Source organism: Chlorocebus sabaeus, chromosome 17 (genome assembly GCF_047675955.1).
Source record: "Chlorocebus sabaeus isolate Y175 chromosome 17, mChlSab1.0.hap1, whole genome shotgun sequence".
Classification (NCBI taxonomy): domain Eukaryota; kingdom Metazoa; phylum Chordata; class Mammalia; order Primates; family Cercopithecidae; genus Chlorocebus; species Chlorocebus sabaeus.
Window position 1 is genome coordinate 18,213,404 of NC_132920.1, and position 16,955 is coordinate 18,230,358.

Consider the following 16,955-nt stretch of genomic DNA (forward strand, 5'->3'; position numbering starts at 1 on the left):
AGGGGATTTAGTAAACCTTGAAAATTTAAGTTTAGTTATATCTTAAATGACTATGAAAAAATATAATTGATGAACTATCACTAGTTCCTAGACTCGCTATGCTTCCTACACTTCAGCTATCTAAAACTTGTTTCATAGTCCTTGATTTTCATACAGAAATAAAGGAGTGCATATCACATGGGAAAGACAGGTCTAGGGAATGAGTTAGGGTTGGGGCAGGGGGTCCTAACATTGCTCCTGCCATTAAACAACTAGGAGATTTGGGGCAGCAATCCCTGGTCTGCACTTCAGAATCACCTGGGAGGTGCTTACAAAGAAAGGTTGCAAAGCCCCACCCTGATACATTCTTGTTGAATTGGCCTCGCTTTTTTGTTTGTTTTTTTCAGAGACAGGGTCTCGGTCTGTTGCCCAGGCTGGAGTGCAGTGGCACAGTCATAGCTCACTGTAGCCTCGAGCACCTGGGCTCAAGGGATCCGCTCACCTGAGCCTCCCTCGAGTAGCTGGGACTACAGGCATGCACCACCATGCCCGGCTAGTCGTATTTTTAAAGCTTCTCAAGTGATTCCCGTGTGCAGCTGTGGTTAAGAACCTTGTCTGCAGTGACCTTCTCTGTAAGCTCTTAATAGGTTCTGCCTGGTGGTAAACAGTGTTTAAAAATACTACCTTTTAAAATTGCAAGTCATCCGACAGTTCAGCCTCTGCCGTTCTGTGGCTCCGCTTCTTGGTGTCCGGGACAGCAAGCTGGTTATAACCACCCTCCTTCGCTGACCCTGGCCAGTACTTGTGCCTTTCTGTGTTTGTATTCCAGCCTTCTGGAGAAATCAGGGCACAGCTTCAGGCTGCACTTTGAGATGTTTAAAACAAATATTTTTATTGTAGCTAGCACACATCACAGTTTGCATTGGAAGTTTCCCCAAACTTGTAAGAGAAAAATTTTCAACCTAACGTGATAGACCAGTGAACCTCTGGCAAACTCACTTGAGTCTAGGCTGCTTCCATTGACATCTCGCTTTAGTTCCTTACTAGGATGTGTTTATATCATTTGCCTATTTGTTTACCCAACATTTATCTTTTTTTCCTACAGGGTCTTATTCTGTTGCCCAAGCTGAAGTGCAGTGGTGCAGTTTGTAGCTCACAGCAGCCTTAAACTCCTGGGCTTGAGTAGTTCTCCCACCTCAGCCTCCTGTGTAACTGGGACCACAGGCACATGCCACCACACCCAGCTAATTAAAAAAATTTTTTTTTGTAGAGACAGTGTCTCTCTATGTTGTCCAGGCTGGTCTTGAACTCGTGGTCTTAAGCAATCCTCTTGCCTTGGCCTCCCAAAGTGCTGGGATTATAGGTGTGAGCCACTGCACCTGGGCTACTCAAGTTCTTATGCTTTTCAGTGCTCTTTTGGCATTAAGAAAACATCCGGATATTTGGGCATGGTGGCTCACGCCTGTAATCACAGCACTTTGGGATGCTGAGGTGAGAAGATGGCTTGAGGCCAGGAGTTTGAGACCAGCCTGGGCAACATGGTGAGACCCGGTCTCTACAAAACAAAAAGATCACCACCATGGTTGTGGTGGTGCACACCCGTGGTCCCAGCTACTCCAAGAAGCTGAGGCGAGAGGATCACTTGAGCCCAGGAGTTTGAGGCTGCTCAGAGCTGTGATCATGCCATTGTACGCCAGCTGGAGCAACACAGCAAGACCCTGTCTCTTTAAAAAAAGGGAAAAAAATCTAGATTTTATTTATTTTCTTGTAGTTCTTATATATAATTTAATTGGATAGTAATTGATTTTTTGTTGTGGTTTGCCTGATTTTTTTTTTTGGTTGCATGGTAATTATCTGTAAATAGATTATAAACTTCTTGATGATAGAGAACATATTTTATACTTTATAAAATTTTCATGTGGCAGAAAATAGTGACAAAATCACAGAACTCTGAGCTTCCTGTGATCCTAGAATTGAGAGTTAAGCCAAATATACAACATACAACATCTTTGAAGGCTCGGGTAGATCAGGTGGCTGGTCTTCAACTCCATTCCAGTCTGATCCTAGGGTGTCATCCTGTACTGCAGATATTAGAAAGTAAATATGCACACTCTTCCTCAACTCCATACAGCAGGTTTCTAAACATCATCCAGCCCAGCCAATCCGATGCACTCGCATGAGATTTAGAAGGTGTAGGTTGACTTTCGCTTCCCTTCTGCTGCCTCTGTTGGAGAGCACACAATGGTGGAGGTGTTTGGCTCTTCTGCAGCAGGGTTCATGAAAGACACAGGGTTTAGTCAGTAACCACAAGTCAAGAAGGAGGCCGTAAGGCATGCATTTTGCTGGTGCACATTGTTCTGTAGGTGGCGTGATTCTGGAGCTGGCAGTAGTAGTAATGGCGTCCCGATTGTAGCAGCAATAATGGGGTCTGGAGCCAGAAATATCCAATTCCTAATGTTTGTGATGTGCTTTACCACTTATGAAACATATTGATGTATCTTGTAAATTTTAGTTTTAAAGTATCACCCTAATTCTCAGAGGTTAGTGGGGCAGATACTACCTTCATTTTATAGAGGGATGGCAGAGATGAGCAGCAGGCTTGGTCACGCAGTAGAATGTATCAGGAATGATGCACAAAGCACTCCTGACTCCATAGTTAGGGCTCTTTCCTCCCCCAGTACTGCTTTGCAGGGTTGGGTTCTGCTGACGCTTTTTTATTTTTTTTTTGAGACAGTGTCGCTGTGTCACCCAGGCTGCTCTGTCACCCAGGCTGGAGTGTAGTGGCGCGATCTTGGCTCACTGCAACCTCTGCCTCCCGGGTTCAAGTGATTCTCCCACCTCAGCCTCCTGAGTAGCTGGGATTACAGGCGCCTGCCACCATGCCCGGCTAATTTTTGTATTTTTGTGGTGACGGGGTTTCACCATGTTGGCCATACTGATCTCGACCTCCTGACCTCAGGTGATCTGCCCACCTCGGCCTCTCAAAGTGCTGGGATTACAGGCATGAACCACCGCACCTGGCTTCTGCTGACTCTTCTTATCCAAGATTATTAGCCATCAGGACCTTTTTTGCAGATTCTTCCCTGTGGTTGCCACTTCTGCTTAGCCAGGCACTGGCACCCTTGTGCAGTGAACAACCTGCACAGTTGCACATGGCAGCCCTGTTCTTGCCAATATAACAGCATGGGTTTTTGATACTGGTGTAGTTGTACTGTGAGGTTCTGTTGCTGTTTGTGTGTTAACTGTTAATTATTTTCCACAGGTATTAGTCACTGTACCACTGGCTTTACTACAGAAAGGTGCCATTCAGTTTAATCCACCATTGTCAGAGAAGAAGATGAAGGCTATCAACAGCTTAGGTGCAGGCATCATTGAAAAGGTGACTTAAATAACTTCATCCTCAGAAAGAGATTAATGTCAGATGATAGATGTTCACTTCTGATATGGAGAAGTAGGGGGTACTATCTGAATAAAATTCAAAGATTTCCTTGTCATTTGAGTAATTGTTGATGAAGAACACAAAAGAATATCAAAACGAAAGGAGCAGAGCTGGCTGAGGTCTGTGGGTTTTGACTTTAGGAGAAAGAATCTTGTTATTCAGAATTTGAATTTGGGATAAGCAATTCTTTTCTCTCTTTTTTCCCCCCTTGTGCTTGCTTTCTTGGCTGCTTTCCACTCGTTGGCCCCAGTGAGGACAGTGGTTTATTTCTCCTGCCTTTAATATCTCCTGTAGCAGAATGTGCCAGTGCTGCGGCAGATTCTGACACACCTATGAGTAGTGAGAGTTTAACGTAGGGACATATGCCCAGGAGTGAGTCTTAGGAGTGCTGGGCGTCTTCAGACTAGCTTGTAGGTTGCCAGTGAGTTCCATTATCCATGGGAATGGAACTAAGTGGCATCAAAAGCAAGGAGCTGGGCTGGGCACGGTGGTTCACGCCTGTAATTCCAGCACTTTGGGAGGCCGAGGAGGGTGGATCACCTGAAGTCAGGAGTTAGAGACCATCCTGACCAACATGGTGAAATCTTGTCTCTACTAAAAATACAAAATTAGCTGGGCGTGGAGGTGTGCGCCTGTAATCCCAGCTACTTGGGATGCTAAAGCAGGAGAATCACTTGAACCTGGAAGGTGGAGGCTGCAGTGAGCCAAGATTGCTCCGTTGCACTCCCACCTGAGCAACAAGAGCAAAACTCCGTCTCAAACCACCTCCCCCCCTCAAAAAAAAAAGAAAAGAAAAAAGCAAGGAGTTCACAAGGAGAAAAGGCAGTGAGGAAAATGGAAAGAGCGGTACTTGGGTTTGTTCTTTCGGGCAGTGTGTGTGTTAGAGTAGAGCTACAGCTTGCTGCTTACAGATTGCCTGTGGTTTTGTGACGACAAACACCTAACCATCTTTCTTTTGCTCACTTTGCAGATTGCCTTACAATTTCCATATAGATTTTGGGACAGTAAAGTTCAAGGGGCTGACTTTTTTGGTCACGTGCCTCCCAGTGCCAGCAAGCGAGGGCTTTTTGCTGTGTTCTATGACATGGATCCCCAGGTAAAATCATTCGTGAACTGTGGTTTGAATTTCCATCTTAAAGTTTAGAACTTGATGTGATAATTACTCACCTATCAAACTCAGGAACTAACGAACATCGTGGAGATCCTTAGTCTGTTTATATTCTGGGAGGACACTTGGACTGGACATTTTCCTATAGGAAAGGAGCCCCAGTATTTGCCATGGCTTTTTTTTTTTTTTTTTTTTTTTTTTTCTTTTTTGGAGACAGTCTTCCTCTGTCACCAGGCTGGAGTGCAGTGGAATGCACAATCTCAGCTCACTGTAACCGCCCCCTTCTGGGTTCAAGCCTTTCTTCTGGCTCAGCCTCCCGAGTAGCTGGGATTACAGGTGCCCACCACCACACCCAGCTAATTTTTGTATTTTGAGTAGAGATCAGGTTTCACCATGTTGGCCAGGATGGTCTTCTGACCTCGTGATCTGCCAGCCTTGGCCTCCCAAAGTGCTGGGATTACAGGCGTGAGCCACTGCACCCGGCCATGTCTTGTCTTCTTGAAGTCCTCATGTTGCTCCCTGGGACATGAATTGGATGCTTGTGGAAACTGTCATTTCAGGCTCTAGGGGAGTTCCTCTTAGGTGAAGTTGGAGACAGCAGAGAAAATGAGTGGTGCTTGGAACTTCCTCTGTTAGGGCCCTCTAGGGAACTGGGAAGGGGTGTATGATTGGTGAGGGAGGGTGTGAGTGTCAACAGATGTGAGAGCTGAGGGAAGGAAGGAGAGAGGAGAATGGCATACCCAGAGCTGGATGGTGGTGGTCACTTTCCCTGCCGTCATGGCGCTGCCACGCAAAAGAATCACAGCCGTTTCTGACTTTCAATTTCAAGAAACTTTGTCTTAAAAGGTTTCACATAGGAGCTGAGGGCAGATTTTCTTTACCATTTGAGGGTTCTTTTTTTTTCATTGTTTTATCTGGAGATTTTCCTTCTCCATCTCTTTCTACTTCTTCTGAAGCGAGCTTTAATCAGTGAACAGCCAAGGGAACCCTACATTTGCTATTTACATTTCTTAGTGTTTTTTTTTCCCCCAGCAGGAAGCAATAGATGGATGAATAATGAATAGATGGATAAATAATGTATGTTTGCGAGGAAAATGGACTGGCGAGTGACATGAGGATAAGGGGCAGACAGAAATAGTGAAATTTAACTTGTGAGAGTGGGGCTCTCGGCCGGGCACAGTGGCTCATGCCTGTAATCCCAGCACTTTGGGAGGCCGAGGTGGGCAGATCACCTGAGGTCAGGGGTTTGAAACCAGCCTGGCCAACATGGTGAAACCCTCTCTCTACTGAAAATAAAAAAATTAGCCAGGCATGGTGGCGGATGCCTGTAATCCCAGCTACTCGGGAGGCTGAGGCAGGAGAATCACTTGAACCCAGGAGGCAGAGGTTGCAGTGAGACAAGATTGCGCCATTGCACTCCAGCCTGGTGACATAGCAAAACTCTTGTCTCGATTAAAAAAAAAAAAAAAAAAAAAGTGAGGCCCTTATCTGTGGGAGCTGAGCACTCAGAGACTTTCTGCTTTTCCCTTTCATGTCTCCAGAAGAAGCACAGCGTGCTGATGTCTGTGATTGCTGGGGAGGCTGTCGCGTCCGTGAGGACCCTGGACGACAAACAGGTGCTGCAGCAGTGCATGGCCACGCTCCGGGAGCTGTTCAAGGAGCAGGTGAGAGAGAGAGAGCCCTCCCTGAAAGGGGCAAGCCATGCTTGCTATCCAGAGCAGATGTGGAAGCCCAGGCAGCCAGCGTCACTGAGAATCACGGGAAGGAACGCAGAGGCCACAGTCTTCTTTCTTTCACAGTCCCACTGCCCACCTCAGCACTGAGATGAGTCTGTGAGGGCCGTCATCACAGAGCACCACAGACTGGCTGCCTTAGACCACAGAAACATTCCACACAGTTCCGGAGGCTGGAAGCCTGAGATCAAGGTGTCGGCAGGGTTGGTTTCTCCTAGGTCCTCTCTGCTTGGCTGGTAGATGCCATCTTCTCCCTGTGTCCTCACATGGGCTTCCCTCTGTGTGTGTCTGTGTCCTCATGTCCTCTTCTTATGAGGACACCAATCAGATTAGATTAAGGCTCACCCTGGCGACCTCACTTTAAAGTAATTACCCGTTGGAGACCCTGTCACGAAATACAGTCACATTCTGAGGGTCAGGGTGTCCACATAGGAATTTGAGGGGGACACGATTCTGCCTGTAACAGTGCCCTGTACCCTTTTTTACACAATTGTCTTCCTTTTTTTCTTCTCACATCATATACACTTCCCTTTTTTTTCTGTAAGGATATAAAAGGCTCAGTATTTTCTATATGAATTCTATATTTACTGAAGCCCTAGAAGCTTTGACTACAGCTTTCCTTTTAAGAGGAGGCTTGTCCAGCTTTCTTTAAGATCCCACACATGCAGATAGTCTCTTTTCTCCAAGTAGCTCAGGATACTTTGTTTGCCAGTGTACTAAATCTCACCATCTCTGGAGATTTGTAAATGGCCATGGCCTATGTCTTTTTCAAATAAAAGAGCAGAAATAGAAGTGAAATGACTCAAAAGTTACATAAATTAAAGAGAAAAGGGCATTCAGATATGTTGCTTATTTTATTTCGTTTTAATTTTTTTATTTTTGAGACGGAGTCTCACTCTTTCACCCCGGCTGGATTGCAGTGGCGCAATCTTGGCTCACGGCAAACCTTCGCCTCCTGGGTTCAAGCGATTCTCCTGCCTCAGCCTCCCAAGTAGGCTGGGATTACGGGCGTGCTCCACCACACCCGGCTAATTTTTGTGTTTTATTTTGTATTTTTAGTATTTTTAGTAGAGACAGGGTTTCACCATGTTTGCCTGACTGGTCTCGAACTCCTGACCTCAAGTGATCGGCCTACCTCGGCCTCCCAAAGTGCTGGGATTACAGGCGCTCTGAGCCACTGTGTGGCCGGCCTTGTTGCTAATTTATATGAGAGGATCTATCTAGTGATGCAATCCCTTGGTTGGAGTTTTTGTTCAAAAGTTTGTTTTTTACATTAGTTGTTTGGAACTTAGCATACCGTTTCTACAGAAATATTATTCATGGTGATGCTTGTCGGAGGCCAGTTGACAAATTACAGTCATTCTCTCTTACTCGAGGCTTTGCTTTTGTGGTTTCAGTTACTGTGGTAAACCAAGGTCTGAAAATATTTGATGGAAAATTCCAGAAATAGATTCCTAAGTTTTCAGTCATGCACCGTTCTGAAGAGCGTGTCCAGTACCTCCACACTGTAGATGTTGCCTGCCCTTTAGTCACTCAAGGGTCATCTGTTATCAGAGCCATGTTCACATACTTTTTATTTCAGTATAGCGTTATAATTGTTCTATAAATTGTCATTAATCTCTGTACCTAATGTATAAATGAAACTTTATCGTAAGTATGAATAGGAAAAAACAGAGTGTGTATAGTATTGGTCCTGTCCATGGTTTCAGGCATCCACTGCGGGTCACGGAACATATTCCTGGCAGAGAAGAGGGGACTGCTGTATTTTAAATTGAGTGAATGTGAAACATACCCTGGTATCACTGTTTTGTGGAGAACCCTGTGATCCTGAGACTCCACCTTTCCCTTTTCTTCTTGGGCCAGAGACTCCTTTCTGCTGCCACCCTATGGAAAAGGGAAGGCCCAAACTCTTAGCCATGGGTGATAGCCCCCAGTAGAGCGTGTGTGTGTCCCGGGCAGGAGGAGGAGGTATAGAAGTGAGGGAAGTGTGTGTGGTGGGAGCAGGAGAGAGAGGATAATATTGCAGATACCGGCCTGGGTAGATTTGAAGGCAGCAGGAGGAACATCTTGAGAACTACTGTTTCAGAATGATACAGGAATGGGCAGGGGGCAAAATGTACGAGTTGGGTTGCACCATGTCTACGTCCCTTCTTGATTCTACTTCATCATTCCTTTCTGTTGGTCACAGGAGGTCCCAGATCCCACAAAGTATTTTGTCACCCGGTGGAGCACAGACCCATGGATCCAGATGGCATACAGTTTTGTGAAGACAGGTGGAAGTGGGGAGGCCTACGATATCATTGCCGAAGACATTCAGGGAACCATCTTTTTTGCTGGTGAGGTATGGATCTTGATTCCAAACCCAAGTACTTGTATTTTGATTTCTTTTTCATCTCAAATGATATCTGCCCAGAGTTCAAAAACCAATTCAAATACTGTCAAAAGTCTTATGACCACAGACAGCAGAAGCCTTCTCACCGTCCTCTTCTTGCTCCCAGAGGCAGCCGTTTTTAACCTTCCAGCTATTCCTTCTGGACTTCACATTTTGAAAGTGTTTATATTGCGTCTTTCTTTCTTTTTCGTTTTTTTTTGAGACAGGGTCTCGCTCTGTGGCTCAGACTGGAGTGCAGTGGTGCCATCCCAGCTCACTGCAGCCCCAAACTCCCAGGCGACACTCCCACCTCAGCCTCCCAAGTAGCTGGGACTGCAGGCATGTGCCATCAAGCCTGGCTAGTTTTTAAAAAAAATTTTTTGTAGAGACGGGGGGTCTGTGGTGTTGCCCAGGCTGGCCTCAAACCTGTGGCCTTAAGCAGCCCTCCCACCTCAGCCTCCCAGTGTTAGGATTACAGGTGTGAGCCACCATGCCCGGCCTATGAGTCATCCTCTGATTTAACATTACATAGACATTATTGACTGCCTCCCTATTGGGTTAAAGACTTAGCCTATATAGTGTCTGCACCATTTGCTCAACATGGTTATTTCACACTTTTCATTAAATTGGTGTCAGTATGTATTTACGTGGCTGTGTAAATGTTGTTTACTGCCGAGCCAAGGAGGTGTCCATTGATACCTTCTTACACAGTTTTCTGTTTTCCTGGTAGTTATAATGGCTCCTTTGGTCATTAGCTTAATTCCTTTGTACCTCTCCCCATGTCTCCCATACCCTGCGTTTGTCTCTCATTTACAGTTGACACTGTCTGAGCTGGCCTGCTAGCTCCGGTCCTGAAATGTCCCCTTCCTGAGTCCTCTTCCCTCTGCTCTGGTCCACACTGGTTGACCTCTGAGATGACTGCAGAGCGTCCTCCTGGGTCTCTCTATTTTATTTTATTTTATTGAGACAGAGTCTCAATTGAGACAGAGCCTCCCAAGTAGCTGGGACTACAGGCGCCGCCACCACGCCCGGCTAATTTTTTGTATTTTTAGTAGAAACGGGGTTTTGGTCAGGCACGGTGGCTCAAGCCTGTAATCCCAGCACTTTGGGAGGCCGAGACGGGCGGATCACGAGGTCAGGAGATCGAGACCATCCTGGCTAACGGTGAAACCCCATCTCTACTAAAAAAATACAAAAAAACCAGCTGGGCGATGTGGCGGGTGCCTGTAGTCCCAGCTACTTGGGAGGCTGAGGCAGGAGAATGGCGTGAACCAGGGAGGCAGAGCTTGCAGTGAGCCGAGATCCGGCCACTGCACTCCAGCCTGGGTGACAGAGCAAGACTCCGTCTCAAAAAAAAAAAAAAAAAAAGAAAAGGGGTTTCACTGTGTTAGCCAGGATGGTCTCAATCTCCTGACCTCATGATCTGCCCGCCTCAGCCTCCCAAAGTGCTGGGATTACAGGCTTGTGAGCCACCGCGCCCGGCTGGGGTCTTTGTTAAAATCACTCTCTAGCACTGGGCCTTTATTTCCAAGATCCCTCTTTCTTGATTTACTTCTGTTGAAAAATGTTTTGCTATTCTGATTTCTGATCCTTTTACTTCATTTTCTTATTTATCTGCTCAAATAAAGATGAGTTTTTCTTTCTTTCTAGAGATTGTTCCGTATCTTGGAACTTTTTAATTGACCATCTGATTTTTTCCTCTTTACTATTATTCATCTCTTTCTCTACTTTTGGGGGAGATTTTAAAATCGTCCAACTCTCTAATTGACTTTTAAAAATTTGGCTTTTACTTTATGAGCACTTTCTTGTTTGCAGAATGTTCCTTTTTGGTAGCATCCTCTTGTTATAACTTGTTTCTAAGGTTTTAAAGCTTTGGATGATTTTGCTTTTCTGCTCCCTCCCTCCCTGGTTTCCTCAGAGTCTGAGTTCCTATTTTGTGTGCTGTAGTCTTTGCCTGCTACGTGTCCAAATCCCTGATCCATCACTGTCGGCTTAGATTTGAGCGAGGCATTTTTTAAAAAAATCTTTGTGAAAGCTTCAGCAACCTTATCAACCAATGGCCGGATTCCCCAACATCTCTCTCTATCTGGGAACAGTTAGTTTCCTGTGTGGTGGAAGCTCAGCCCCTGGCATTGTGGGCACTGGAAGCTTCATTGTTAGTTATGAAGGCTTCATTTCACTTCATCCCCATTTTATTTGGTGCTTCCCCCTGATCTCTAAGTCACATCTCTGAGGAGTTGCGGCCAGTCAAGTGGGGAATCTGGTGAGGGATGTATTAATAATTGTTCTCTATAGTCTTTAAGCCAATCCTGTTTTTACCCCTTGCTAACCTCTGCCTCCATGGTTCCTCATACTTCCAATGACTGAGATTTTCTAAGAATTCTTTGGGATGAATTGGTTTGCTTTTTGTTGTTAAAACCCCTGCCCCCAACCCCAAACTTAAAATGAACTGTTACCACTCTTTCACCTGTGTTCCTACTTTGTCTAATATGGTTTGGAAGTACACATCTCATTGTTTCATCTAAAATATAGTTAATGTTTTTGTTTACAGACGTATAACATCGGCCAGGTGTGATGACTCACACCTGTAATCCCACCACACTGGGAGGCTGAGACAGGTGGATCACCTGAGGCCAGGAGTTTGAGAACAGCCTGGCCAACATGGTGAAACCCCGTTGCTACTAACAATACAAAAATTAGCCAGGCATGGTGGCTGGCGCCTGTAGTCCCAGCTACTCAGGACGCTGAGGCAGAAGAATCGCTTGAACCTGGGAGGCGGAGGTTGCAGTGAGCCAAGATCATGCCACTGCACTCCAGCCTGGGAGACAGACACTCTTTCAAAACAAAACACAATAATGACATCTGAAAACCAGATGATTTTGATGACTCCTTGGCCTATGAAGACCTTTCTCTGTGGAAAGGGGATAAGGGCTGCATGCCAGACAACAAATGCCAGCAGCTTCTGAGACAGCTGTTTCAGGCTGCTGTGCCTTAGGGTTATGAACATGGCCTAGATGGCGTCTTGCTTTCCTTTGCTGCTTTGATGCAATTATTATCTCGCCTTTTTCTTTGAGATGGAGTCTCGCTCTGTCGCACAGGCTGGAGTGCAGTGGCGCAATCTTGGCTCACTGCAACCTCCGCCTCCTGGGTTCAAGCGATTCTGCCTCAGCTGATGTGCGCCACTGTGCCTGGCTAATTTTTGTATTTCTTTAGTAGAGAGAGGGTTTCATCATGTTGGTCAGACTGGTCTCAAAAACTCCTGACCTCAGGTGATCTGCCTGCCTCGGCCTCCCAGTGTTGGGATTACATGCATGAGCCACCGTGCCCAGCCTACCTCGCCTTCTTCTAAAAACCTATTTCTGAGGCTTCTTTCCCTCACTGCCAGTTTCTCCCCGTGACTAGTCACTGTATTCCTGCTGACGTAATCACTCCCCCATTCATTGAAGCCTTTGGCCCCTGGATGTTTTCCCTTCTACCCAGGCATCAGTTTAGGTGACTACACTTAGCTTCACCTCTACATTTCTTATCCTCCATTTCCTGTGGTCTGTTCAGCTCCTCTTCAGCTACCCCTTTCCACAGCCACATCTCAGACCTTGTCATAATTACTTAAATCACCAATTCAGGGTTCCTCCTATCCTGTCCTCCCCTATCCTCCTGGTTCGCTTATTCTATTCCCACCCCAGCCATTCCTTGAGTGAGGTTCTCCTATCGAGTCGTTTTACTTCCTCCCAGTCCAACAGCCCTCACTCACATTTTGTCTTTTTCTTACTGAACTTATGGTCCCTGGTCTAGCCTTTGGGTAACTTAATTCTCTTCCCATTTTTTCTACCCATCTAGCAAAACTCTATCTGCGGCTTGGCTGAATTGCCTTTCATCTTTTCTACTTGTTTCGCCTGTGATTGTACCAGCTACATTACTTGTCTGATGGGAGGGATTGTGTCTTAATTATTCTTAACTCTAGTACCTGTCACATATAGATACTTAGTATTTTAAGGAGTGCTGCATAGTACTTCAAGATAGCATACACAATGAGTGAATTTGACAATGCCTGGTCAGGTAACCAGAAAAGTTCCAGTGTTACGATGGGTGAGTGTGAATATGAGCACATACGAGTGGCACAAATCTTTGTTAGACTGGATAAAGTCTAAGCTTGTTTTACCTTTTGATATCGCCTCAATTCTTTATGCATGATCTCCAATTATGTAATTATGTTTTACAGGCAACAAACAGGCATTTTCCACAAACTGTTACAGGGGCATATTTGAGTGGCGTTCGAGAAGCAAGCAAGATTGCAGCATTTTAAGAATTCGGTGGACCCAGCTTTCTTCTGTACCCCAGATGGGACAATTTGAATCACATATTAAACCTCAGTTTTATAAGATGGGAAAAAACCCTCTCTACATAGCAAAACTGAAATGTTTCTAAGATGATACGATAATGTAAACCTATTTCATCACTCTGAAAGCACTGACCCCAAAAATCCTTATAAGCACTTAGATTTAATTGCATTTTCCATAGGTTCAACTACTGCTGAAAGTCTGGATTTCAGAATAAAGCAGAATATAAGTTTCAGTTGAGGCCGTGGATATGATTGTTCCATGGCTGGAAGTTCCCTTTCGATATCACATTTTGTATGGCTGATCAATTTTCATACACTGAGAAACCAAGTCAATCAAGCAGGAATCATTTAAAAACCAGATAAAGCCATGTTTTTCTTCTGTGACAATTTATCAATATCTTTACCAATGAGCCTTAATATTTTTTATATAGCTCCAAGATTGAGCTTTTACTTAAAATTTAGATAGAACTTTTTTTGGATACAGCACAAACTCCAGTTAACAGTAAAATTGAAGCTTCTAGGTATTTTATATTGTACATATTTCCTTCTATTGGGTGTTCAAAAGAAATTTAAATTCAAGTATCTTTTGTGATAAAATGTTTTAGATTTGTGCACCCATTGGCAAAACAGTAAAGTTTCCAGATAGGTATTGCATCATTGAGAATGGAGCACAGATAGTGTGGGCCTCACACTATAGACACAGAATATACCTTTTTCTTAAAGCCAAATTTGGGTGATAGGACACTTTATCCTTAATTTTGGCAACCACTAGCAAAAAACCTTGTCAGAATAATTTAATCAAAGCCCCTCTCCCCTTCTTTTATTTAAAAGAACTGATTCAATCGCTAGAAATATTTTTGCAGACTTTTCTTTACAGTATTCCATAGGCAGGTCCACTGGAAAACTGCAGAAAATGTGAGCTCTCCTGGTCAATAGCACACATTTTATAAGCCATATTTTAAAGGCCTAAGAACATGGCAAGTATTCACTTTCCTTTTTTTAAAAATGCTCATGGCAGAAAACAGTTTAATAATATCTCCTTCTAAAATAAACACTGGTTTCAGGGTCTTCAGGATGCCTATTTTGCCAAGAAACTTCAGTATACAGGTTAGAAATATGCTTTTGTTTTTGAACAATAATTATATTGGTTTGCTTTAAAAAAAAAAGGGAGTAAATGTGACTTTAAAGAGACTTCAAAATATTCAGTATTTTAAAAATTAAAAGGAGGTCAGTTTATAACGAGTAAATACCTAACACACAAAGAATGTGCAGTGAACCTCAGGCATTTAAGACACATCCCCCACCGCCCGCCCCTCCGAAGTATGGTCCAAAAACAAGCTAACAGCTGTATGTCTCAAAGAAGACAACTCTGATACTTAGGTTATTTGTTGAGACTCATTGGTACTGACTGGCAAGTATTCTGCTTTAAAGTATCATGTGTTAAAATGTTTAGACAGCATGTGTTTTAAAGTGATAAATGTAAAATGTTAAGTTTGAAATGGTTAACAGTAAATTATTATGTTAGTTTCTAGGCACTTGAACTGTGCTACAAGTAGGGGAAAGCCTACTTTAAAGTATGGTAAATGTGTGTTTTAAAGTTCCTATCAAGTGACATACTTCATTTGATTTTTTGTTTAAGGAGCCGTGGAACTTTTTTCTTGTGTTACTTTGGATATGTTTTTTCAATGCCATCTGAAGATTTTGTAATTGAGTAGCAGTAAATATACAAATTTACCATGTTCTAACTACAGTTCATGAATAGCTGGTTGTGTAAAACTACTTAATAAAAAACTAGACTTTCAAATGTACTCTGTACTGTAGTGGTGATACATCCATTTAATAAGTGTGCACACTCATCAAGAACTTTCATACAGAACAGCTCCATTTCCTCACTTCCAAATACTCTATGCATCACTACTTATCTTCTTTATAGTAAATGGTCAGAAAATTAACCTTAATTATTGTTTTGTGAAGTCACTCCAAGAAAATGCTCCATTATCACAAGAGTGCTCCAAATTGTATAGGTTATAGGGCTGAATCAATTTAAAAATCCCCTTTCAGAATGATTCACCATAGGAAAGGAAATGCTATATAACCTATAAGACATCAAATGCAAGAGACTTAAAACACCAGTGATTTAGATTAATTTTATTGACAAGGTTTATAAGAACAAATTAAATATTTAAAATCGAAGGCCAATTATTAGGTCTCATTTAGTTGCTTATTTTGTTCACTTCTATTTACCTTTCCCTAGTGTCTGAGTAACTATCAAACAAGTCAAACCTGTGAAAATACCTGTTAACATTCAACATACATATTTCTGTTCTATGATGCAAAGATATTTTTCAACACTTAATTGGTACATCAAATGTGTCATTCTGTCATAAGCAGCATGTTTTAAAATTCAGATTTAATAAACTGATTTAAGACAGTAAATTGAAAGACAAAATTAGTCTCATTCAGGAGTGGTCCGTTATGTTGATCATCTAGAATCAACACTGATTAGACAAACTTTAAAAGCCAGAGCCCCAACTCCAGAGAAACATTAAATTTCTTTAATGTAAAAGTATATTATTTTTGAGACACACTTTGTCAGAGATATCCACGATTACTTGCACATTATATTCTGGCATTATAATCTGGTACTTTAATCGTAATCATGAAGGTGGCTAGGTTTCTGGTAAATATCAGTATTTTATATGGGCAAAAGCAGTTAATAAAAATCGGTTCATTTACTATAAGCCAAATGTGCTTGTACTTAATCCCACCCTTTCCCAAAGTTTTTGAAGCTTTGATATGTTGATTTTTGGTCTGTCCTTAATATAAAACGTACCTACAGACACTTTTACAGAGTTAATACTAAAATTACAAATTGATGACACTTTCGAGCAAAGCAGGGTAACTGTCTGTTCCTTCAGTGTTCCATCACTGAATTGACTTTCCATGCTCCATCATACTGTCTGGCTGAACACTGACATTCCATAGTCTACAACTGTAAAGATACCTACCTATGTGAGTTTAAAAAGTGGTCTGCACAAAAGAAATAAAAAAACTTTATATACAACAAATTGTTTTTTAAAAATACAAAAATAACATCTGTCACTTTTGTCATGCTAACAATCTGACATATATACACATGCAGGAGAAAAGTTCCAATTCAGTCATCTGGACAACTGTAGCTTGTATATTTTTAATATGATGGACACACTGCTGCTGAATTTTCACACCGACAGAGATGTGTATTCAAAATATTTCATATACTAAATACCCAACCTCTGTGTGTATAAATCCCAGTCATAATAGTTTCTGTTCTACTTGATTAAAAGTATGCCTTAAGCAAGCTAATATTAAGCGCACTAAAAACCACGACAGTTCAAGAATCTATGACCTTATATAAAGAAACCCAAAATGTACAAAATACAACTATAAAAGCAAGGAACAATTAATGCCATGCAAGATTTTAAACTAAAAATGGCATAGAAATGCAATTTAAAATAGCAAACTCAAATTCACATAACACTCAAGATAAAAAGGTCAGCAATAAGTTCTAATGTTGCTTAACAAGGATTTAGAAAAGGAAATACATTCTCTTTGCTGGTATAATGGTATAAATCAGATCTCTGAATCTATGGGAACGAGTCATCTTCTCTGTCCTCTATCTCAAGAAATTAGCTGTAATGAAAGAGAAACATTTTGCCATAAATCATAAACCTTTATCCCATTTTTTCCACATCTATTTTACTATTTTGTCCTTCAAAAACCAGTTGAGCTCAATACAGAATTATAGCTACCTGCTGATCTTCCCCTCACCTTTGCCTGGTAGACAGGAACTTCCTCAAGTATTTGTGAGAGCAACTTTGAGATGCCCAGCTACCCAGGTACACCAGGAGGCCACATCATAATCTGAGTTCAGGTCTTATCACTAACTGTTCAAACTTTAATTTTAAGCTTTAAAGTGGGAATGAGAAGAAATATACTTCCCTATT

At 42.7% G+C, this 16,955-nt stretch overlaps 2 protein-coding genes across 5 annotated transcripts in view; one reads left to right on the forward strand and one right to left on the reverse strand.

Moving 5' to 3' along the window:
- KDM1B (lysine demethylase 1B) overlaps positions 1-14,777 on the forward strand; it is a 67,638-nt gene extending 52,861 nt beyond the window's left edge. For all 3 annotated transcript variants that reach the window (XM_007973591.3, XM_073005683.1, XM_007973593.3), the window contains 5 exons: positions 3,242-3,358; positions 4,389-4,514; positions 6,068-6,190; positions 8,448-8,600; positions 12,850-14,777. In XM_007973591.3, the coding sequence (XP_007971782.3) occupies positions 3,242-3,358; positions 4,389-4,514; positions 6,068-6,190; positions 8,448-8,600; positions 12,850-12,933 (603 nt within the window). In that variant the 3' untranslated portion in view covers positions 12,934-14,777. The remainder of the gene's footprint in view (positions 1-3,241; positions 3,359-4,388; positions 4,515-6,067; positions 6,191-8,447; positions 8,601-12,849) is intronic.
- Positions 14,778-15,102: 325 nt separating this feature from the next.
- Positions 15,103-16,955, reverse strand: part of DEK (DEK proto-oncogene) — a 40,058-nt gene continuing 38,205 nt past the window's right edge. For both annotated transcript variants that reach the window (XM_007973590.3, XM_038005742.2), the window contains one exon: positions 15,103-16,641. In XM_007973590.3, coding sequence (XP_007971781.1) covers positions 16,630-16,641 — 12 coding nt within the window. In that variant the 3' untranslated portion in view covers positions 15,103-16,629. The remainder of the gene's footprint in view (positions 16,642-16,955) is intronic.